This window comes from Fulmarus glacialis, unplaced genomic scaffold, assembly GCF_000690835.1.
Source record: "Fulmarus glacialis isolate BGI_N327 unplaced genomic scaffold, ASM69083v1 scaffold21024, whole genome shotgun sequence".
Lineage (NCBI taxonomy): Eukaryota > Metazoa > Chordata > Aves > Procellariiformes > Procellariidae > Fulmarus > Fulmarus glacialis.
Window position 1 is genome coordinate 7,927 of NW_009207670.1, and position 21,454 is coordinate 29,380.

General features: G+C 38.8%; 1 protein-coding gene across 1 annotated transcript; it reads right to left on the reverse strand.

Annotated features, from left to right (window-relative positions):
* Positions 1 to 2,786: 2,786 nt before the first annotated feature.
* Positions 2,787 to 18,102, reverse strand: SEC62 (SEC62 homolog (S. cerevisiae)). The gene is made up of 8 exons (XM_009576213.1): positions 18,069 to 18,102; positions 13,599 to 13,709; positions 13,111 to 13,216; positions 10,300 to 10,510; positions 8,578 to 8,670; positions 6,043 to 6,103; positions 4,990 to 5,109; positions 2,787 to 4,373 (listed from the first exon to the last, which is right to left on the reverse strand). Exons 1-8 carry the CDS (start codon positions 18,100 to 18,102, stop codon positions 3,907 to 3,909), a joined length of 1,203 nt encoding a protein of 400 aa, XP_009574508.1. The 3' UTR covers positions 2,787 to 3,906.
* Positions 18,103 to 21,454: the final 3,352 nt, after the last annotated feature.

Consider the following 21,454-nt stretch of genomic DNA (forward strand, 5'->3'; position numbering starts at 1 on the left):
GATTCTGATGGGGACTTCCTACCACTGCCAGTAAAACACCTGCAGCTGGAAGAGGATGTTTCTCTGTTGCCCAGTGCTTTTGATGCCAACTGTGAGGTTTGAACATTACTTTGCTGTCATTGTGACCCTATTAGAAAAGAATTGTATTCTCAGAGGAGCTGGAGAGCAGTCCCGCAAGGCTCTTACAGCTCAGTGCCACAGCGTGTTGTGTGCTGAGAGAAATGCAGGTGGCTGCAGGAAGGAAAACAAGGAGCTAAGCCAGGCAGGTATATTTTCCACATTTCTACATTTAATGTTTACATCATCTACATTTAACGTTTACATAAGGCAGATGCTTCCGTCAACCTTTCTCCTGATCTAACAAAAGGAAGGCAAGTCCTGGTTGAAATGGAATTTAAGAGTTGACTGAGGAACTGAGACGTTCTCCATTTTTCTTTATCTGCCCTTCATGCTGTGTGATGCTCTGTGAACTCCATCCGGTATTGAAGAGAAACAGGCCTAAATGAGCAATCTCTCTCTCTCTCTCTCTCCTCCTATAAAATATATGTATTAAAAAAAATCAGAAAAATCTGCTGTATGATATATAGCAGGTGAAATGCTCCCCGAGCAGCTGCTACAAAGGTGCTTTGCTATTAGAAAATTGCTTATCATCACAGATACAAGCATCCCCACCAGCGCTGTAACATTTCTACAGATAAAGAAATATACGAGTTTGTCAAAGAATAATTTTAAATTATGTCTTAATTGCTAGAGAAGGATCTGCCTTTGTTTAAGAACACTGGAACACCACAAGTGAGCTGAGGTTGTATCCATGCCAGACCAGAGCATACTTGGGTGTAACATCTCTGCTAAATACTGATCCGCATTAAATACTCATTTGTATTTTACCAGTAATTATTTAATTCCAAAAACAGTTAGGAATAATCATATTTTCTTGCAAAGAAAAATAATCAGAAAATTATATTGGGTATATAAAACACTGGGAGGAATATCAGTAAGACCACGGTAAAATTTTATTGCAGGAAGGACATTTTAATAGACTAGTTATTTAAATAACTTTCTGCTAAATATATATATGTATATACTTGTTCCCATAAGGTCAGCCTAGATTCTGGAAGTTAGAAGTCAAAATCAGTAAGAACAACTTTGAAATACCCGATATAAAAGTGGCCTGATAAATAACGAAACATGGCCGAGTACCTTTGTGACATTCTCTCTTTGGACTGGAAGCGTTTGTCAGGATACCGTAAGTCCACTCACAATTTTACTACTGCTGGCATATTGTAATCACTTCTCTCATTATCTCATTCCAAAATAATTCTGAAGTACTTGGGCAATATTTGTAGAAAATGCTAGATTACAGGAATGGGTCATGACTTCCTTTCCTTAACCACTGAACGGCTCCAACAAGATCCCTTTCTTCACACTACTTCTTCAGAAGATTCAGAGTTGTTCAACTGAAAGAGTTTCAGGCTAATTCAATGTCTGCAGCTGCGCGAGCTTGGAACTCTATTAAGGTGACAGTACAAATTTTTGGTAGTTAATTTGGAGATCTACACTTGTCCCCAGGCGGGTAGCGCTGGCATATCATACACATCCACTTTACAGGAAGCAGATGACAACCTTGCTAAAGTATTTATTATTTGACCATTTCAACTTTATTTTCTCAGCAAGGCCCTTAAGATGTAACTTCACTTCTAGGAGGAAACGTACTTGAAACAGTTGAAATCCTCTGCATTAATTTCTTCAAACACTGGCAGCAGCTCAGCTGCCTGCTGTAAACCACTGCTAGACATGTTGCCAGTGCACGTATTCTGCCGTGTTCAATGTATAGTGGTGCTCTCCTAAGTGCTAATTTGTAAATGGCTTCTGGAAGATACGTATGCAAAAGGTCAGCCACACTTCTTTTGGCTCCTGTTGGACTCGGCAGGAATCTAACCTGATGAACTGCAAGGACATCTTCAGTACAAAAAAGATTTTTATAACTGTGCACTTGGGTGGTAAAAAGCAAGAGTTACCAAGCAAGCTGCAGCTCTTCAGGTCAGATGTACGATGAATTACGGAGCCAACAAGCTGAAGATTCTCGCACAGGAAGAAAGGCAGCTCTGTCCTCAACACTAGGCATGAAGATGCGAAAGGCAAGCACAAGGGAAACTACCCTCTCTATGAGCAGAGAGTCTTAAACCAGCTGTGAAATGAGTGAAAAGGCAGCTGTTAGTCAAGATGCTTCATCATCACACAACGCTCATTCGACTAAGGTACTGAAGACAGCGACAGGCCTTGGTTAGCTATTTTAATCAGAGGTAACACACAAGTGTCCAGGAGTCAATCCATTTACGTAATGGGTCCTTTAATTTTTTTTGCTATATTAATAAAAAAGTGATCCAATTTATCGGTTTCCTTATGGAGTAAATATTCAGGAGATTTAAGAAACAAATACACCATATCCATGAATTGTTTATCAATGCACCCATTATGATGTATATATTTGCACAACCTGAAAAATTAGTATCTTCACCCAAAATGCCAGTGCTGGAAGGAAGGGGAAGCAATTTAGGATAGGAAAAAAAGTTCTCCAAGTCAGTTATTAAAACATCACGCTTACCCTTGTCTTCTCTGAGTGGGTTCGGGAGACAGTCAAATCTATAGTTACTGTTAAAGGGATCTAGAAGAATGATGCCAAGTCCTAACTTCTTCAGCGCTGAGTTAACCAGAACACACAGTACATCCTCCAAGCATCCAGTAGAAAGGGATGCGTAAGAGAAACTGCACAGACTACGCCAAGATATTTATAAACAAATTATTAATGGTCACTTCATATTAGCTTTGAGTTACCTGTATTTCTGAACAGATGCATACTCTCCTGCCTCTTCAGTTTAAAAAGTATTCCAGTTCCAGAATATAGAAAGTTTTAACATTAAGGCATACATACAGCTATGTTGTTTGCTTTCATTTAATAAAGATCAATTTACTCAAATACATGGAATGTTGGCACAAAACTAAAGCTCCTGTGGAACAGCTACCGACCATACACAAATACTCTGTGAGGTCCTCTTGACTTGCATTTCTCCGATAGACACACCACAATGGCTTCAATAATACAAACTGAATGCTGGATCAAATCTCTAAATAATAAGTAGCAGTTAAAGTAAATGGTTTGCTTTATTTGTAAATTATGTACAGAATACATTTTTTTTTTTTAATTACGATGGAGCAGGAAAAAGAAAACAGCCATAATTTCCAAACCGTGCTGCTTCCTTCACCTGCTGGAGATGACACTTTTCTCTGAACCAGATGTACAAAACCAGTTTGGATTTCCTCGGTTGCTGGCACACAGTCTGGAGAAACAGAGAACGCTGCCGCCAAATTCAGCACTACCAGCTTTTTATATTTTCAGCAAAATACTTCTGCTAAATCTAGTTTTCTTAGGAAAGTTTTCACAATCTTTTGAAAATAAAATCAAGAAAAATATCAAGAAAGCTGTGGGCTAAGAAGGGCTTTACCTAACTAGCTATCAAATGAGTGTAACTAGGAATAATCTGAGATTTGGTCATTCAACTTTTACCTGTTTTACAAAAGCAAGTTTGAGAAGCTAAACTAATTGGCCGGTTATGCAAGTACCAGAAAACTATGTTTTTCAGTATGTTTGAGGACGATCTGGGCAATCTATCAATCAACAGAAAACTTGTCAGATTGATAAAACTTCTGTAAATGGATATTAATGATTAACATAGTACCAAGTAATCAAGTTAATGGTTAAAAAAATGAAGGAACTAGATATAAAACTGTTTGGTAACGTGTATATTTCAGCAAACAAAGATGCTACTGTATGGTCTATGTTTTGGTGATCAGCCAACAAAGAAAATCCAACCATTTGCACATACTTAGTCCCAAAACCACAGTGAGTTATGATTTTTCATGTGAAGGCCTACTTTCGGTATCTTCCTCCTCTTCCTCTTCGCAATCCCCTTCATCTGTTTGCTGTTCCAGTTCCTCTTTTGTGATCATTTCAAAGTCGTTTCCATTTCCACTACTGTGCTGGGACCGGTCGTCTTCACGCCTGTCACTGTCAGTGTCTGAATGTCGCTCTCCTCCCGAGCCGTCTGTTCCCGAGTTCCTCGTTGCTTCTGTTTTCCCATCGTCATCTTCCTTCTTCTCACTATCTGATTTCTCCTCACTGTCATACTTTTGCTGCTTTTTGGATTCTGATTTCTCCTCTTTCTTTAAGTCTGCTTTTGGTCCTTTGTATTCGTGTGTGTACAGGGGCCTGAAGGAGTCAATGAATCCCACGTCTGCTGTCAGATTTGGCAGGAACCAGAAGTGATGCCTTCCTCCGGTGATGAGCCAGATGATAAGGAAAAGGATGCAGCGAGCTGTATAAAAAAAAGGGAAATTTTGGTTTTTTATTGTAAACGTCCACACTGTACAACTATGGTGTAAGAGACATCCACTACTAACACCCACCCAAAGCCAGGGCCAGGGCAACCTTTTCCCTTGGGGGAAATCTCTCATTCTGCAATAGCACTGTGGAACAGTTTGTTCTCACCACGTCTCCCCCACCCCGCTAACATTACATCTTATCTACGATTTAGCTCTTTATCCCCTCTGCTAAAGAAAGACAAGCCAAAGAAAGCTTTACAATCCTGTTGACACCATTGTCACTACTGAATCTGTTCTTATATACAGTTCTTGGGTTTGTTTTACCTTTTTTTTAATTTATTTTTTTAAACTGAGGCTGTAAACCAATCTCCACTATGCAGGAAACACAAACAAGTGACACAAGTGTGCGCTCTCTTTCTTTCTGTGGCCCAACCCTGACACCCAGTGGCCAGGAGGGAAATACATACACGGAATCAGTCCGGCTATTGCTAACGACGACGAGCAGGGGAGTGAGACAGTCACACATCTCAGACCGCATTTAAGTAGTAGGCTGTGTCTCCGCCCTTTCAGACTTCACCTGCTGATAAAGTGAAGATGACCGACACTTACCAACGGCAAGAAGCAGAATACTGGCGACAAAACAGCCTGCGCCTACACTGAGGTAATAAACACCAACACGCATTTCTGCTGGCCAGAGCGGAAACAGAGTTGCAGCTATAACAGCAATCACTGAATAGAAAGACAAGAAGAAAAGCATGAGAAGCACGGTTAGTTTTTCCTGGTACGTGTGTAAAGGTTCTAGGCTTACCATTTATTCAAGGTACTGGCTTAGCATAGTATGAGTTACTGATCGTATTTTAGGCCTTGACTGAAACCTCGTCCAGTCCCACTGCTCCTGTTTTCATACTGGGCAGACAGACACCGCATTCAGCAACTCTAAGTCGCTGTGCTCAGTCAGCAGAGCAAAGGGAGCCCCTCTGAGGAGAGGGCAGAGCAACGAGGTGAGCAGGGCGCTGCCTGTGACCAGTCCAGCAGGAAAGAGGCGCAGGGAGCTGGGCGGAGATCATGGTGGCCCCAGGGACTGGTCAAAGGCCTGAATACGGCCCCAAGGGATGACACGATTCTCAGGAAAGGTGGTTCTCTCAGGGCGAGGAAGCTGGAAGGTACAGGTCAAGGGTGTTAGACCAGCAGTGCAACGATCTGTTAGCTCACTGATGTCAGTTAACACCAATAATAATTTAGATTAAAAAAATAAAATTAACTGATTGGGCTTATTCTACACAAATACAAGTTCTAGGGTCAGAAAGACTCTAAGTTTAAGATAATTCCTTCAACATCTTTTACATTTTTGTATAACCCACCACATTTGCCTACTGAACAACTTACTCATTAGCTTAAAGCAATGGAAATAAAGAGCTTGCAAACTTGTGCAAGTTCAGACATTGGCTAAAGCATGTTTCAGGTTTGGATGTGTTTGTTTTAAACGTGTAGCCCCTCCATCCTGAGATCAAAATTCACAAAATATGATTGGTATCAAATCATGCTGAAACTGAAGAGCAAAAGCTTTGTCCAGAAAAAAGACAAACCTCCCCTGGGACAGACAGGCCTGTTGATACTACGCCTACATTTACGATGCGCTCACTAGTATCTACTCTTACTTACCAAGTACAAGTCCCATGGCAAAAGTTTTAAAGTGAACAGGGTCATAGATCCACACATACACCTACAACAGAAATAATCTGGTTTACACTTGGAAAACAAGCTCTCTGATAAATGATTCCATTTATTCCCTCATCCAAAGGCTTACTGCCGTGCTGTAATACTTGGTGCTGAACCAACGGCTGTGGTCAGTACCGAACCAGGGCAGAGGAGCAGGGCAAGGGGTCGTGTATCGTAGGCAGGGCTGTACTTTGAACAGGACTTGAAACGGGTGGAAGAGGTGCCAGAGGAGACAGACAGCCAAGAGGCTGCACGCCTGCGTGCCCACAGCGGCTGCCTCAGTGATGTGCTGGTTATAACCCGAGCCTGACGGCAGGAGGCCTAAGGACACCGTGCTGCTCGGGCAGGACACAACACAGAGCCGGGCAGGGCACTGGCTGTGCTGGAGGCTTCCAGCTGCGAGGGGAGAAAGGAAGGGAAGGGGTTTCCATACTGTGCAAGAAAAACAGTGGAAATCAGACTGGATCTCTCAAAGAATTACTTCATGAAGGAAGTTGTACCCAGAGTAACTTACAGGTGATGTAAAATCCTGGGGAAAACAATCAGACAGTAAAACTGATGGGGAAATGAAAGATTCAGAAACATCACTGAATCAAGATTTGTTTTTATTTTTCTTTATTCATTAATGCTGTTCAGCATGAAGGCAAAAAACTTTTGTAAAGAAAAAATTTCTCAGGTCCAGAGAGAAAGAAAGAGAAAAAAAACCCAGACTGAACATATGGAATGAAGCAACCAGCTGAAATGCTCAGTTCAGCTTACGTCCCATTTGATGGCCTCAGGTGAGTATAACTGTACCCTCTGTTCCAGAGCGCACTGTTATCTAAAAGTCTACAGTTGCAACACTCCCCCAAATGTTTGCGTGAGAACTGCGGATCCATTTGAATCAGATTTGCCAGCATTATGAAAAAAGCTTCTTGGTAAAGCGCAGAATTTTCTGAACTAGTAAAATTAGAATACTTTTTTCTTACCAAACTAAACAGTTTGAGTCTTAACTACTGTTAACTGTGAAAAGAAGCTGCTGATTACTGGAAACCAGCAACCCTCATAGCAGATGAGCCAATACGAACTAGGAGGAGGACACCTTAGAGGCAGTAATACAGTTTTTCAGTGTGATGCAACAAGTATTTAATATTGGGTGTGGAAGTTGACTATATGCAGGCGTAGCTCGCTGCCAGTCAACTGTTCTGTGAGCCCAAACAAACTGAAGATCATGACTGGTGACTGGGCAGTAAGACAATGTGTAATATTCAGTGTTTGTAAGTACAAAATAACGAAGAAAAGGAAAAAACAGCTCTAATGTAAATACGTAAGGATTGGCTATAAATTAGCTACTAAAGAAAGATGTTAGGAGTTGCAGTTCTTAAAAAAGTCAGCTCATTAATAAGTAAATGCTGTGAAGATAAAAAATAAGTGCTGTTATACTGCAAATACAGTACTGCAGCCTCATTTTGAACCCTGCATGTCGTTATGGTTACTCCATGTAAAAGACAATAGGGAGGGTCAGAGGTAGGTGCGATTCTGTATGAGGTGGGATGAAACAGAGCAAGGCAGGTTGTAAAAGGACTGGCTGAGAAGAGTAAAATAAAGATACATGAAGGAAGTACATTTTCCACACAAGTGATTTATTTGCAGTGTTCACTGCCATGTGTTTTTTATAACCAAAAGTATACAAGAATCTTAGGGGAGATTCCAGTACAGTGACACATAGCATCAATACAGAGCACAGTATAATTTTGCTGAAGTAAAGGCTTACCACTTATCCCAAATCTTAAAAGCATAAATATAACTCTGTATGTTGCAGAGCTGTTGAAGAATTAAATTATTTGTCTTCCAGAAAAGCAGAGAACAGAGAAGTATTTAAGACCACAATTTCAGTGGTAAAGCCAGGATGAGAATTCAGGAAAAAAAAACTCTCTGCTCACAAAGTCAGGCAGCCTCTGCATGGCAGGTATTTTTTATTTCCCCTCTTGTGACTGGACGTCATGTTCTAAAAGGCTTGTCATGTGTTTAGAAATATTTCAGCATGACAATGGCCATAGGATAATGTGGTTTGGAAGGGACCTCAGGAGGTCTCTAGTCCACCCTCCTCTTCAAAGCCAGGCCAGCTGCGAGGCCAGCCCAGGTTCCTCGGGGCTTTAGCCAGTCCAGTCTCCAGCCACGGAGGCTGCAGAACCGCTCCGGGCAGCCCGGTCACCCCATGACAGCCCGAGGACACACATTTCATCTCACGGCCGCTAACACATAAATTACTGGTAATTAAGTTTTCTCTTAGATTTTTTAAGTTACTGCCCTACATTTATCTCCATCTCACCTCCTTGCAAATATCTAAAAATCTGATGCTTCAAGATCAGCCATCACATTGCCATTAATTTTTCTTTCAATATGTCAAGAAAGAGTTTGCAGAAACCCAGTAAATTAACCTATTATCTGACAACAGTACATTGACACTAAAAGTTAGAAAGTACCCATAAATCTTACCTCATTTCCATCCAAGAAAACTTGGTCTTCGTGTGGCTCAAGTTTAAATTTCCTCTTAGTTTCCTTTTTCTTGGGTGTTCCTGGGGTCTCATCCTGAGGACAAACAAATTATATATATTAAAAAATAAAAAAAAAAAGAGGGTTTTAATGTCTAGTATTTTAATATACTGAGTCTGATAACTTTTCACAAACTTAAGATCACATTCACACTTTTTTTTTTTTTAAAAGTAAAGATGCTTTATTTCCTCCTGTTCTCATTTATTAAATGTCAATTGGGTACCTCAAAAATAAAGGAAAATTGTAAGGAACGAGAAATTTTATTTTTAGTTAGTGTGTAAGGACTAGACTATGACTTCAGGATTACATCATGTCTTCAAACGCATAGCAAAGCTCCGCTGATATTAACAGTGTCTGCACAAAGTTCAAGAACAGGGTACAACACTTCATAATCACTATCTTTATTACAATTATTTGGTACCTTAGTGCCGTATTTACCACATGAGCGTCCTTTCTGAATCAGTTGCTGCCTGTTTATTCTTTATCTTCCTCAATCTCTTTTTGGATCTTGTGCTTTCTCTTCCCTGTCTCCTGTTTCCTTCTCTTTGCTTATTTCTTTGTTTGAAATTAACTTTCTAATTTTTGTCCTGTGTTGTGGTTCAAGTTACTACCCACTGGCTTATATAATCCACCAAAATATCAGTTCAATAAATAATGATCAGTTTAAAAATTAACATTACGTTTAATAATGTAACTCTCCAGACGACAGGGAGTTGGAGGAGTTCATAACTTGCATTATTACATAATAAGTACCTCAAGAGTTAGGCAATCTTACACTGGCTTCTATGTTTAGACTGCCAGCAAGATTATTTTGTTTATGATGCTTTTATTAGCCATGTAGCTTTCTCCTGAGATCTAGACCTTTGCACACAGACTATACCTCTCATGCAACATGTAAATTTCACGTAGGAGTGTCTGAATGGGAACAACTTTTGAACACAATCCTACTAACTCTCACTGGATTCATACTACTGTATATAGAAGAAAAGACACATCCCTTCCTCAAGTTTCTCCTGCAGATTCTTAACATTTTAATTTAGGAATTCTGTTCTGTTGATAAAAGAAATCAGGAATTAAAATGAGAAAGCGCATGAAAACTTGTACAGTAATAATAGTTTGAACTTTAAAGAAAGTAAATCCGAAGTCTGTGAAAACTAGGCATTATGCAGATTAGTAATGGAGCTGTCACACAGAAAAATGGCCCACTATTACAGAGCTGTTTACAAGCACCAAGGATCTAATATTACATTCCAAACGTTCTTATTACCAAACACTGCAAAATTGTTTATTTTACATGTGCAGCTGCACTGTTTTGAGATGTCAGGTCCCATGCACATGTGTCACTCTATGCTAACGTACACTTGTACAAAGCATCGCTACCCGCTGCAGCTGAAAAGAAGCAGTTTTTGATTAACTCAGTCCATGTTAGATGATGATGAGGTACACAGAGGCCCAACTGAAGCCTCTTTGTTGATCTAGATCACAATCAGAACAACTCCAAAGTTTTAAAAAAAAAAAAAAGCAGCATATTTTAGAGATGAAAACAGGCAAAAAAGGTATGTCACATTTTAGAACCAACCGTATTTCTAAGCCAATGTAATCTTAACTATCAGTTAATGTACTCTCTGTTACAGGTTTGTCTCTTCTCTTACAGATAGAACTTACCTTCTTACACTCCTCTTTTTCACCATCCTTTTTCTTTTCCTTTTCTTTCTCCTTCTTAGTTTTTTCATCTTTGCCACTTTCCTTCTTGCTCTTTTTCTCCTCTTCTTTCCCACTCTCAGCCTTTCCTTTTTCCTTTTCTTTCTTTGTTTCCTTGTCAGGTTTCATTTTCATCACTTTTAATGCTCGATGAAAGAACTGTTTTTTCAGGAGTCTTAAAATGAAAAAAGTTAAATGATACCTTTAATTGTGGCTGTGATAATAGCGTTTACACTCAATTATGTTATTAGAAACCATTCTAGATTATCTAATATAATCATGAATAGCATGACTGAAAGACAGGGGTCACCATCATCTATTTGCAAATAAATACACCAGACCTAATTATCCTCTCTCTCACCTCTTGCTTTGCTTTTTTGTTCATCTGTTCAAAACTGGGTAAAAACCATACTTTTCTGTGGCAGCGTTTTGCATAAATATAAATGAATACACAAGACGTAGGACAGAGGAAGCCACCAGGTCAATTTAATCATCTTTCCCTTTAATGCAACTCCAACCAATATTTATTTTCAAGTTCATGTCAATGTATTTCATAGCAAAAATAAGAAAGTGGACATATGGCTTATCAAGTTCCTTGGTAAGATGTGCATGATGAATAAAATCACCTTGTTGGAACTATGGTACATATGCAAGCATTCCATTCATGCCAGCTACAAACATACCTTATAGCAAGTGTATCTATGGCCAGCAGGGCATGAGGAAGTAGTATATTTGGTAGTCTTAAGTATTTGGTAAGGCTGTCACCAACAAGTAATGTCCTTGAAAAGATCATAGCCAAATTCAGAATAGGAAGAGCAGTACAGAATACTCCTCTTCAGACTGAGCGGAAGAAGTGGGGTGTGAAATCCAAGCACTCATTCACACTGAAAATCCTGGTCCTATGCTCCAAATCGATTTGATTGTCCTTGGTTTCTTTCATCTCCTGCTGCAGACCAAATCCTTATGCTGGACTGCTTGTTGAATTAGGAAAACTCGCTGAAGAGAAAGAAGTCATTCTACCAATTAAACTTATGTGCATGCTGACTATCAAGCAAAGTTGTTTCAGGCATATAAAAACCCTTCCTTCAGACAACTGTTGATGTGGATTTTCTTTCTAGCAACAGAAAATCACTTGTTTGGGAGAAACTACTTCACAGCTGGAAGTTCAGGGGGCTCAGGTATTGAGCAGCCCACAGGACAGGTCTGGCCTGCAGGACAGCTCTTTCGCTTGCAGGAGCTACCTCTGTCTCTGACGGAATATGAAAAGACAGGACTGTGCAAGACCTACTGCTCAGAGCATGGAGCCATGGAATCAGTACAGCCAACAACCAGGTCCTGAAGCGGGACAGACCTTGACATAGCTAATGAAGTCCAGATTGCTGATTCCCAACTTCTTAACACTCTATAGATCTGCTGAACAAAGCATTATTGATGTAGCTTATTTGTGACAAACCCACTCAAAAGAAAACTTACTGAACTTACATCAATATATAAGTGTACCAGGAGACCTTAGGTACTGGAGCAGCGTTATGAATTCAGTCAGTACCTTGCTTTAAATATGCAACCGGTCGATGCAATCGACACAGGATGAAGGAGCAGAATCCAATATTTGTTTTTAGTTTGATAGGGCAGGTAAAACAAGCAATAGCCACACCAATATGAATAAGAGCCTAAGCAGCGTCTTACACTGAAAGGATTATTTTTGTATTAAGATACTCCTCCATCCCTTCCAAAAGGCAAAGGAAGTAGACAGTGCTAATGTTTAAAACTCTGAAAACAGGTTCAGTGACCAAAGGTGGCCTTAGCATCATTAGCAATATAGAAGTGAGCAAGAGAAACCAAACTGCAGACATGGTATGGTGCCATGGATCATCAGGGCACGAAATGATACTGGTGATAAAAATCAGCGCCAGGGAACAGAGGGTTGAACTGATTTTCTCTGCACACTACACAGGCATTCTTTACACTGCTGGAGCTGAAGGACGTAACCAACTGTTGTCACATCCGATGCTTTGGTAACTGAAGAACAAGCACACAGACTCCTACCTCAGTCCAAAGACTCTGGAAGGGAAAACTTATTTTTCTGCTTGCATTAAAATAACGCTTTTTTTCTAAACTTTCTTGAAGAAATCAGCAAAAGGATTAAAGTTCAAACACAGAATCACCCCTGCCTCAGCCCTGGAACTGGGGGGAAGAATCTCACCTTGCTGGATGGCTATCTAAAACAGGCCAGGAAAAAAAGACTAAATACTAGCCATATTCTTCATTTCTAAGTACCTTTTGCAGAGCTCTGCAAGTGTAGACAGTTGTCTTAACCATACGAGTCTGCCCCAAATGAGGTATAGTCAGAATATGCCGTTCATCTAAACAAAGCACTTAGAGTACACTAAGCAGCAGGGATATACCATTTGAGAGGCATAAATTGAACCTCAAAAGTCCAGCTTCTGCCATGACGGCAGACCAGGTCTACGGGAAGGAGAGATTTGAGCTCTGACCCTACTAACTTAAAATAACTACAGAATTTAGGAAAATCGTTTTGTTCATCTTGCTGCCCCAAGCAGCATAATGAAAGCATGACAGAGTATTGAGAAAAAGATGATAAAACGACATTGTTTCCACCCTCAAACACAGTAATAAAAATACAGTCATTATTTTTACATACAACCACCAATGTTTTAGAATGCACGAAGCCTAAGTGAAATTGGTTCCTAAATAACTAAGACATTTTGACAACTATACTCATTAATAAAATCGATGAATTAGGCTAGGTCATACCTGTTGCAGTAATCAACTACAGACTCTCGGGTTGTAAATAAAGCCTCTTCTCCTTTCTTTGCCTTTGCCCATTTAGAATCCAGGAGGCAATCCACAGCTTTTGAGGCTAGAGGGAAAAATGGAATTAAAAATGCATTAAAATTAATGACATTTATTTTAACATTTAGTCTACATTCCTTGAACACCACCACCCAGTCAGTCAGTTCTGTTGATGTTCCACATCCTCTCAACCTTTAAAGTAAGACTAGCCACTATTCTGAAATACAGCACTCTTGAAACTACACACCTTTACATCACAGAGCAAAAAGTTTATTGTGTTTACTTCAGGCTGATAAGATTAACTTCATGGCTATCTAATGCCTAAGTAAGTTTTCAAAACCAAACTTATTAGATAAAGCACTAATAATAAAAACAAAACAGCCCCCCGCCCCCACCACGTACAACGTCAGAAGAAGAAAGTTTCGTTCTCTGGTTAAAAGTAACCCTACCAATAAAATAATCAACTCGGTGGCCCATCATGTTGGTGGATTTTGTTGGACAGTTGAAACGTAAGTATTTAGCAACAGCCTTCTCCTCTTTGAATGGCTCACCGACCTCCTACAACAGTAAAAGTGCAAAATTAATACAGTTTTACACACATGGGAAAGACACTCATTTGGGCTCAAAAATCAGATATTGCAAAGTCCTCATTATTTTATGGCAATATATAACAAAAACAATGTAAAAGATGTGAAAATAGGTCAAGCCATTTTTTCCAAGAACCTTCCGTCTACATAAAGCAAAAAAGCATTCCTTTACGAACTCCTTTAACTGTAAAAGACTGTTTGCTCTGTAAAAAGAGCAAACTAAAGGAGGAACTAAGAGGAAAGCACTGGGCGCATGGAAAGCTGCTTAAGGCATAGAAGCTTGGATGAAAACAGTTGTGAAGCTGAGAGCAAAGAAAAACAAGAGAGTGAGGAATGAGCATGTGTGAAATGACAGCAATGCAGGCATGTTAACAGAATATGAAGCAGCTTGAATTTCATGTGAGAGGAGAAAACCATGTTGAAAAGAAGTTGAAAGATTTGGCTAGAAAATTTCAGTACCACTGCATGACTACAAAATCACTTAAACTTCAGAGTACCACTGAGGAGAGTCTTCCAATCTAGAGACTAGGAACATCAGTACGAAGCACAGCAGGATGAAGTAGACGAACATCAAAACAGCCGTTTTAGGAAAAGGGGGCCCTGAGTCTGCATGCATTCATAAATTCTGTACATTTACCAACTTGCAGAGAGGTAGCAGAATTCAAAGATTTGTAAGACAGAAGGATGGAGATGGGCATTTTCAATTATGTAAAATTAAGACCTAATATTTGTAAGCAAGAAAGGAAGACCTTTCTAATGTTTCTGCTTCACAAAAACATATCTGAAACAAACATTTGGCATATTACAGTGACTCATGCAAACTTCCTCAAAAATTCCTTTCTGTAAGAGTGCTTTTAATCAGTAATGCTTAATTCTCCAAATCTCCAAATCCAATCCAAATCCAAATCTACTCACAGATCAATAACAGAGAAACACTAGGACATCTTTTCAGACTGCCAGTACCTCTTCTGTACCTATTCTTCTCATGCTGGCCAAAGAAATAGATTACAGAAGCCACAGAACAGCTTGGTGATTGACAGGAATATACAGAATTCAAAGATTCTATTTAAAGACATAATGTTTTTAGAGGTCAATAAACATATAAAACCTCCACAACCGCTTTTAAGATGTATAATCATAATATCACAAGAAGCATGTTAAGGGGAAATGCAAGGTCAAACAGATGTTGTTACACCAGAATAAAAACTTCAGATGGTGAGAGCTGTTAATTTTCAACAGTTCGCACAGCTAACTTTCAAAATCAACTGGTTAATGAATTATCGTTCTAGATGGGACTGTTGCTTTTCCTATCTGAGGACAATTTTAAAGAGAATAATATAGACATAAAGATATCCAAATGACCAAAAGCACTCCATAGTTTATTAGTTCTGAGATTATTGAAATTTTTAAAGCCTAAATTCTTTCTATGTATGCAGAAATATGTTCTCATACTCACCAGTTAGTTTTAAAAACATGTGCCTAAATGAAGCCAGATGATCATAACAGTCCTCATATAGATTAAATGAACTCTTTCTCCACGTTCAGTATTTTTTTTTTTTTCCCCAATTTTAAAAATCTGTAACTCATGGAAAACTATTCACTAACTGACAGTGCATGAATGCACATAATTTATATACCGCGGTTTGATGTCCCCTTATATGGTACAGTTCTACCAGTAATTGTAAATCACTGATGATACTACCAAGTTTGGTACCAAACCAGATTTGGTTTAATAGCAACAAAATGAGTTAAAACGCATTTGAAGAAAATGAGTGAATGTGTACCATCATTATCGTATGGCACATGCGCTAAGGTACTATGGATAGTGATGACTACACGCAGCAACTGAGTTTCAAAATAATGTTTTTCTAATATTTCCTACCAGCAAATTAAACTTAGAACAACAACTCACAGGGCAAATGTTTCTTCACAGCACAGACTGTAAAAGAGTCAGAGAAGCTACAGATATTCGCATCACTGTTAAACTCCTCTGCCAGGATTTTTTAATTCCTAAAATATTTATAATTCTGATAGGTCACATGATGTGCTATACAGGCAGTGGCTGGCACCAGGAGATTTTTTTTTTTTTTTTTGATTGCTCCTTACTATCTATTGCTTTGTCCTTTTCTGTGGGATAGTTTCATAACATCCCGAACAAAAAAAGCTTCCCTCAGAGAGACTGCCATAGTTTAACTAAGCTCATTCTGAGAAAGTTTCCCCTGCAATTTAATCCCCATTTTTCATGCTATTTTCATCCCTTTATTTGCAGAGCCAGGCTTCTGTTAAAATATTAAAACAGATGACTCACAGAAAATAATGTTACATTTCATCATAAAGTGAAATCAACAAAAGCGCTGGAAATTTCAGTATCCTAAGCACAATGTTTTAAAGATACTGAGTTGTAAAAATAAGCCTCCTTATACATTTAGAAAAAGATTATACAAATGAATCAAGGGGTAGTTCTCAATAAATTATAAAGCTTTAAAACAGATGACATGGCCTTAAAAAGCATATGAAAACTTCCTGATATTTAAAGTTTGCTTTTACAGTAAAGACAAAGATTCAAGAAACATCTCAGGCAATACATTTCTGGAATGTTGTAAAATGTCTTCTCAATTAAAATTCTATGATTAAATTGTTTTCAATTAATACAAAATAGGATAGTGTCAAGCTTCCAAATACTTCTGCTCTAGATTTTGGTTTAGACTTTTATATATCAAAAAATGCATGTTGTCACTCGACAGCATGTAAAATTTAGAGATTTATGATCCCTGATAATTTACAAACTCTGGAAGAATACCATTAAAAATAAAATCAAACACAATTTCTTATTTATCTAGACAGAAGAACTCCATCTACAGGAAGACCTACTTACTAGAAATGCACTGACATTTTAAAATTTTTAAGAATAATTCTCAAGCATTCCTATGAAATTTCTGCCCTATATGAATTCATAAAACGACGCTGAGATTTTCAAACCCAGGGACCTTCCAGGGCCGCTGAAGTGAAAGGAAAACCCTAATCAATTTTTTTTTTTACCATTATCTCCCAAATCAAAGCATAGCACAGTGCATTCTGAACTTCCTTCAATACACTGATGTAGTTCCCAGTTAATTCAACCTCCAACTGGGACTGCAGCTGCAAAGAGGCCTGCATACATTAAAAATAAAAACATCTGAACTGAGCTATTAAAACGAGTGTGCCCATTGGCTTCCTTCTTCCTCTCATCCCCACCTAAGTAAGACTTAATTCAGGTTCTCTTACTCCTGGAACCACTCAATGGATGTCAAAAGGCCAGAGCATATTTGTGGTTTGAAATTTCAATCATTTTTTTTCCTCTTTGCATCACAGTTGCGAGAAGACAGGCACGACCCAAGACAGGATGATTTCCTTCCACAACATTGTAACGTAAACAAGGTTTCTGGAAAATCGGAACAGAGTAAACAATGACTATCACTAACAAGACAAGTTATTTCATGTGCTGACAAATGCATTACAAGGATTTATGTTCCCCTGTTTTAAAGGGATCATCAAAATTCTTTGACTTCAATAAAATTAATATCTAGTTTATGTCTTTGCTCCTACATCTGAGAACTTAGATTTTCAGAACACCATCCCTCACAGAAGACTTCTGAAGCCTAATAGTTTATACAGTTTTCAGATAAGGAAAAGAAGAAATTTAAGCACATTTGTCACGTGCAGCCTGTTTTTCAAGCTGAGAAGCTATGTCAAAAATGACGCTATGTCAACCCATGTTCCATTCCTTGTACCTCTCCTCATATTATAAGGACACTGCAACTGCATTAGCATTATCTTCTCTGAAGATGGTCTGAGCACATCAAAGCTTGCGCTGAATCGCAAGATTACCTTTTTCCTTTCCCTGTTGACTCTCAGGACCTTAGACTAGAAGATGTTCTGTGGCAGGAGAGTGGGTACTCCTCATCCATCCTGCTAAACACTTATACTTTGCCTAAAATAAATCAAGCTGTGGTAGGACAGAGAAAAAGCACACAAATTAGCATAATGCGATAGATCACTGGGTGGGAGTGGGTAGGGGGGAAACAAACACGTTAGGGTCTCAGGACTTGCTCTTACAGCTCCATCTATATTTTCTTCAGTGACTAATAAACATAAAATTGTCCAACTCTTGCACTGATGACCAGTACATGGATTGCCCGAGGTCTCTTAAAAGAAACTGTGGCAGAGCCATGCAGAGAAACCAGTTCTTCTGGATTACCGTGGCTGTGTGCTTGCCACAAGACATTAACTTTTCTTTACAGAAAAAGATTAACAGATTCTTTTTTGTCCTATACACATCCTATTAAAAATAAAGTATTTGTTTTCTTCCTTCTTTCTGTTCAGCCATCACTGATTTTTTAAGCAAAAGCTGTAAACATACAGAGTTCTAAAACACATGCCAAAGGAGCATGTACAGTACTTTGAAGACAAAATATGCCAGCTTCAGTTCTCCTCTAACCCTAGGCCAGTTGTTACGAATTTTTCCCTTCCCACTTCCAAAAACGTAACTCAGATTTTCAAAAGACAGCGATTCTTGTTTTACTGACAAGTGGGGCTGCTACTTTTAATTCCTATTTTCCTGTGTTTCTCCCCCCCCCCCCCCCCATCTTTGTTTCTTTCTCCTCTATCACCTGATACCACTCACTTTTGGAGAAGTTATTTAGCCACTCTTTGTTATCATCCCACTCAGCTTTACTAGAATTTATGAGAAAATAACGACAAACAGACAAGCTAGATTAAAATCTGCATTACTGGAAAACCACTGCATTGTCACTTCTGAAGATCCTTTCTACACTCATTCACAAAAAAACCGTAGCACAGGAAGCAGCAATGCAGCTGCTGCACGTTTTCCTTCCAGCAGAGCCCAAATCAAGACACGACAGAACTGTAGGCTCCAAGAGTTAATATTGACTAGATGTCCTTCATCAGGAGAATCTCAAAGCTTGAATCCAGTGATTGAAAGTCAACAAGGAAGGTACGTGTCATTAATGGCATGTACACGGCATCGATGCCACCTCAGCCATCAATTTGCAGTAAGACATTTGCCTAAGAACTGCCTAAGAACTGTTTTCTCTATTTCGTAAAGTGCAGTATGTATATGCATTAACATTTCTAGAGTCGAGGACACTGCACTAAGGTGCTATGCAAGTGCTGTTAGTCGCAATGCAAAGATAAAAAAAATTCACATGGGCAGAATAAAACCGTGCACAATGGAATCCGGCCAATGTAATTAAAACTTAATGCCTAGTTAACAGTCAAATTGCAGACCTGCCAGCAAATTGCCACGTTACCCAGCTGAATGCTTGTCAAAGTAACCAACTCTGAAGATTTTGTATGTAAGTGAATATTTCAGGATATGTATGGAACTGTATTTTTTCTCCAAGAGATATAATAGCTTTGATCAGGTTGCTGGAGTAACAGGCATTCAAAGACATCCCCCATCTTCTGTCTAAAGAAAATATACTAAACTAGCCATTAGACAACATATGTTGTTTTTCTTTTAGTAAGTTCTTTATATACAGCAAGTATTCTTGATTTCAGAAATTTGAATCATGTGGGGGCCCACTGGCTCGAGCAATCTGCATCCTACAGACCAGTCTCTTTTCACTACCGCATATCTGAAGTAGTCTCCATGTTAATTACAGTTAAATTACCATCAGGAATGACACTTTGAAAACTGTATTCAATGCCTTTATGCAAACTTTTGAAGTTACGATTTCTGCTACTTCCATAACTTTCAGCTTGTTGCCAGAGAAAGGGTCTAAGCTATGCAATACAGATTGGGCAACGTGTCTTTTTACGAAAATGCATTCTATAAAACACATCCTTCCTGTTACCACTTCCAATGGAAAACACAGAAAGTAGGCTTGACAGAACTTTGAACTATTTTATTCAGACTTTTTTCAAGTCTCATCTCATGTTTAGCTAGCTGACCTAACTACCATGATTCCAAACTTGATGGTAGACATAAAATCCTGTAAAAGTTATTCAGAACCCAGTTTCTGTACATATAGTAACTGAAGTCTACTACATCAGCCTCTTCCACAGCTAAATAGACCATCTCCTGCTTAGAACCTTACTCTTGTCAAGAAATACAGTTCTACTTAATGTCAATGGGACAGTCAAATGTCAGACTTGCATACAATATGATTAATAGTCTCTTTATTAAGGGGTACACATCACCCTAAAATAAGTACACACTTCTGAAGCACTTGAAACACCTACAAATAAATATCCCACACTTCATTTTAAAAGAAGAAACTTGCAACATTATCCTGAAACATGGTAATCATACTGTAAGTATGTCAATAAAACTCAAAAAGCTTAAAAAAAACCCCAAAACCAACTACCAAGAAAAATACATGTTGTTTTATTCACTGACCAATTAAGAACACCCTCTGGGCATTCAACAGTATTCTTTGTTCACTGTCTTGTCTTCCCATTGTTGTTGACATACACTGGGAAACTACTAAGATGCAATAGACATTTATCTGCATAATTATATCACAAATTTAGGCCACAATCTTAAACCTTAAGTGTTAACACCAGACACCATCGATTTAATTACTAACAATCTGCGAAATACTTTTACTGCTAAGAGGCTGGAAATTGAGCATGTGCTTAAGTGCTTGCAAGACCACAGCCTTGGGTATTATACAAAACATTAAATTACATTTAATTTGGTTTTGATGGATGTTTTATTGAGCTGCTGTCATCCTTGGTAAGGGACAGTCTATGATGATTATGAAAAGAGAATAATTCTGTAATGTTTTATGATAATTCATTGAATGCCTGTGATTGATAAGCCTTGCTTAACAAGATTCTGATTAATTACTCTTTGGATTCTGCCCCGCCCCCCCCTCCCCCCCAATTTGAATTAAAGGGGAAAAAAGGAACCATTACAAGTACAGACACATCTCCATTTTCTTGGGGGAAGGGAAAGTGAGCTGGGAAGGAAAGGAAGGGAAAGGAAGGAAGGCAACCAAGCAGAAGGATGACATATGAAGCGTACATTGCTGAATGGCTCTATGATTTCTCTCATGAATATTATCTCTACTTAACGGCAGAGCAGTAAATCCAAAACCAAACATTATTTAGGCTTAGGGTTAGTAATACGTAACAGTAACAGGCATTATAGTAACTGATGCTGTAACTATGCCCAAAACATGCATTAAAAACTCTGTAAAACTCACTGTTAAAAGTTATATATTGAGAAGTCCAAACTTCCAGGTAAGTGAAAATACCTAAGCATTTTCATTTTGCCTTTAAGTGATACCATATAATTATCACTACATTTTAACATCACCTCAAAGCTGATTAGTTCTATTTTTAGACACGGTTGTTTGTTTACATTTCTAAAAACAAATTTCCTTTCCTCACCACATCATTTCCTGGCCGAGGCACATTTGTTTTCAAGATGCTTATACCACCTGTCCCACGTCTTTTGCTTACGAATCACTGGAATGCACGCGCTGGCTGTCAGCTCTAGGCTAAGGTGGCTGCTCGCCTAGGTATTCTGAATGTTGTTCTTACAACATTAAGCTATTGTTCAACATCGGTAACGGGCGAGATCCCTAGTATAATATGACGATTAAAAATAGGTAGCAGCTCTAAATCTCACTCTCTGGTCATGGAGAAAGACGATGTACTTTTGAGGGCGCAGACCCCCAGAGGACAGAACCGCCGGCCCCTCGGATAAC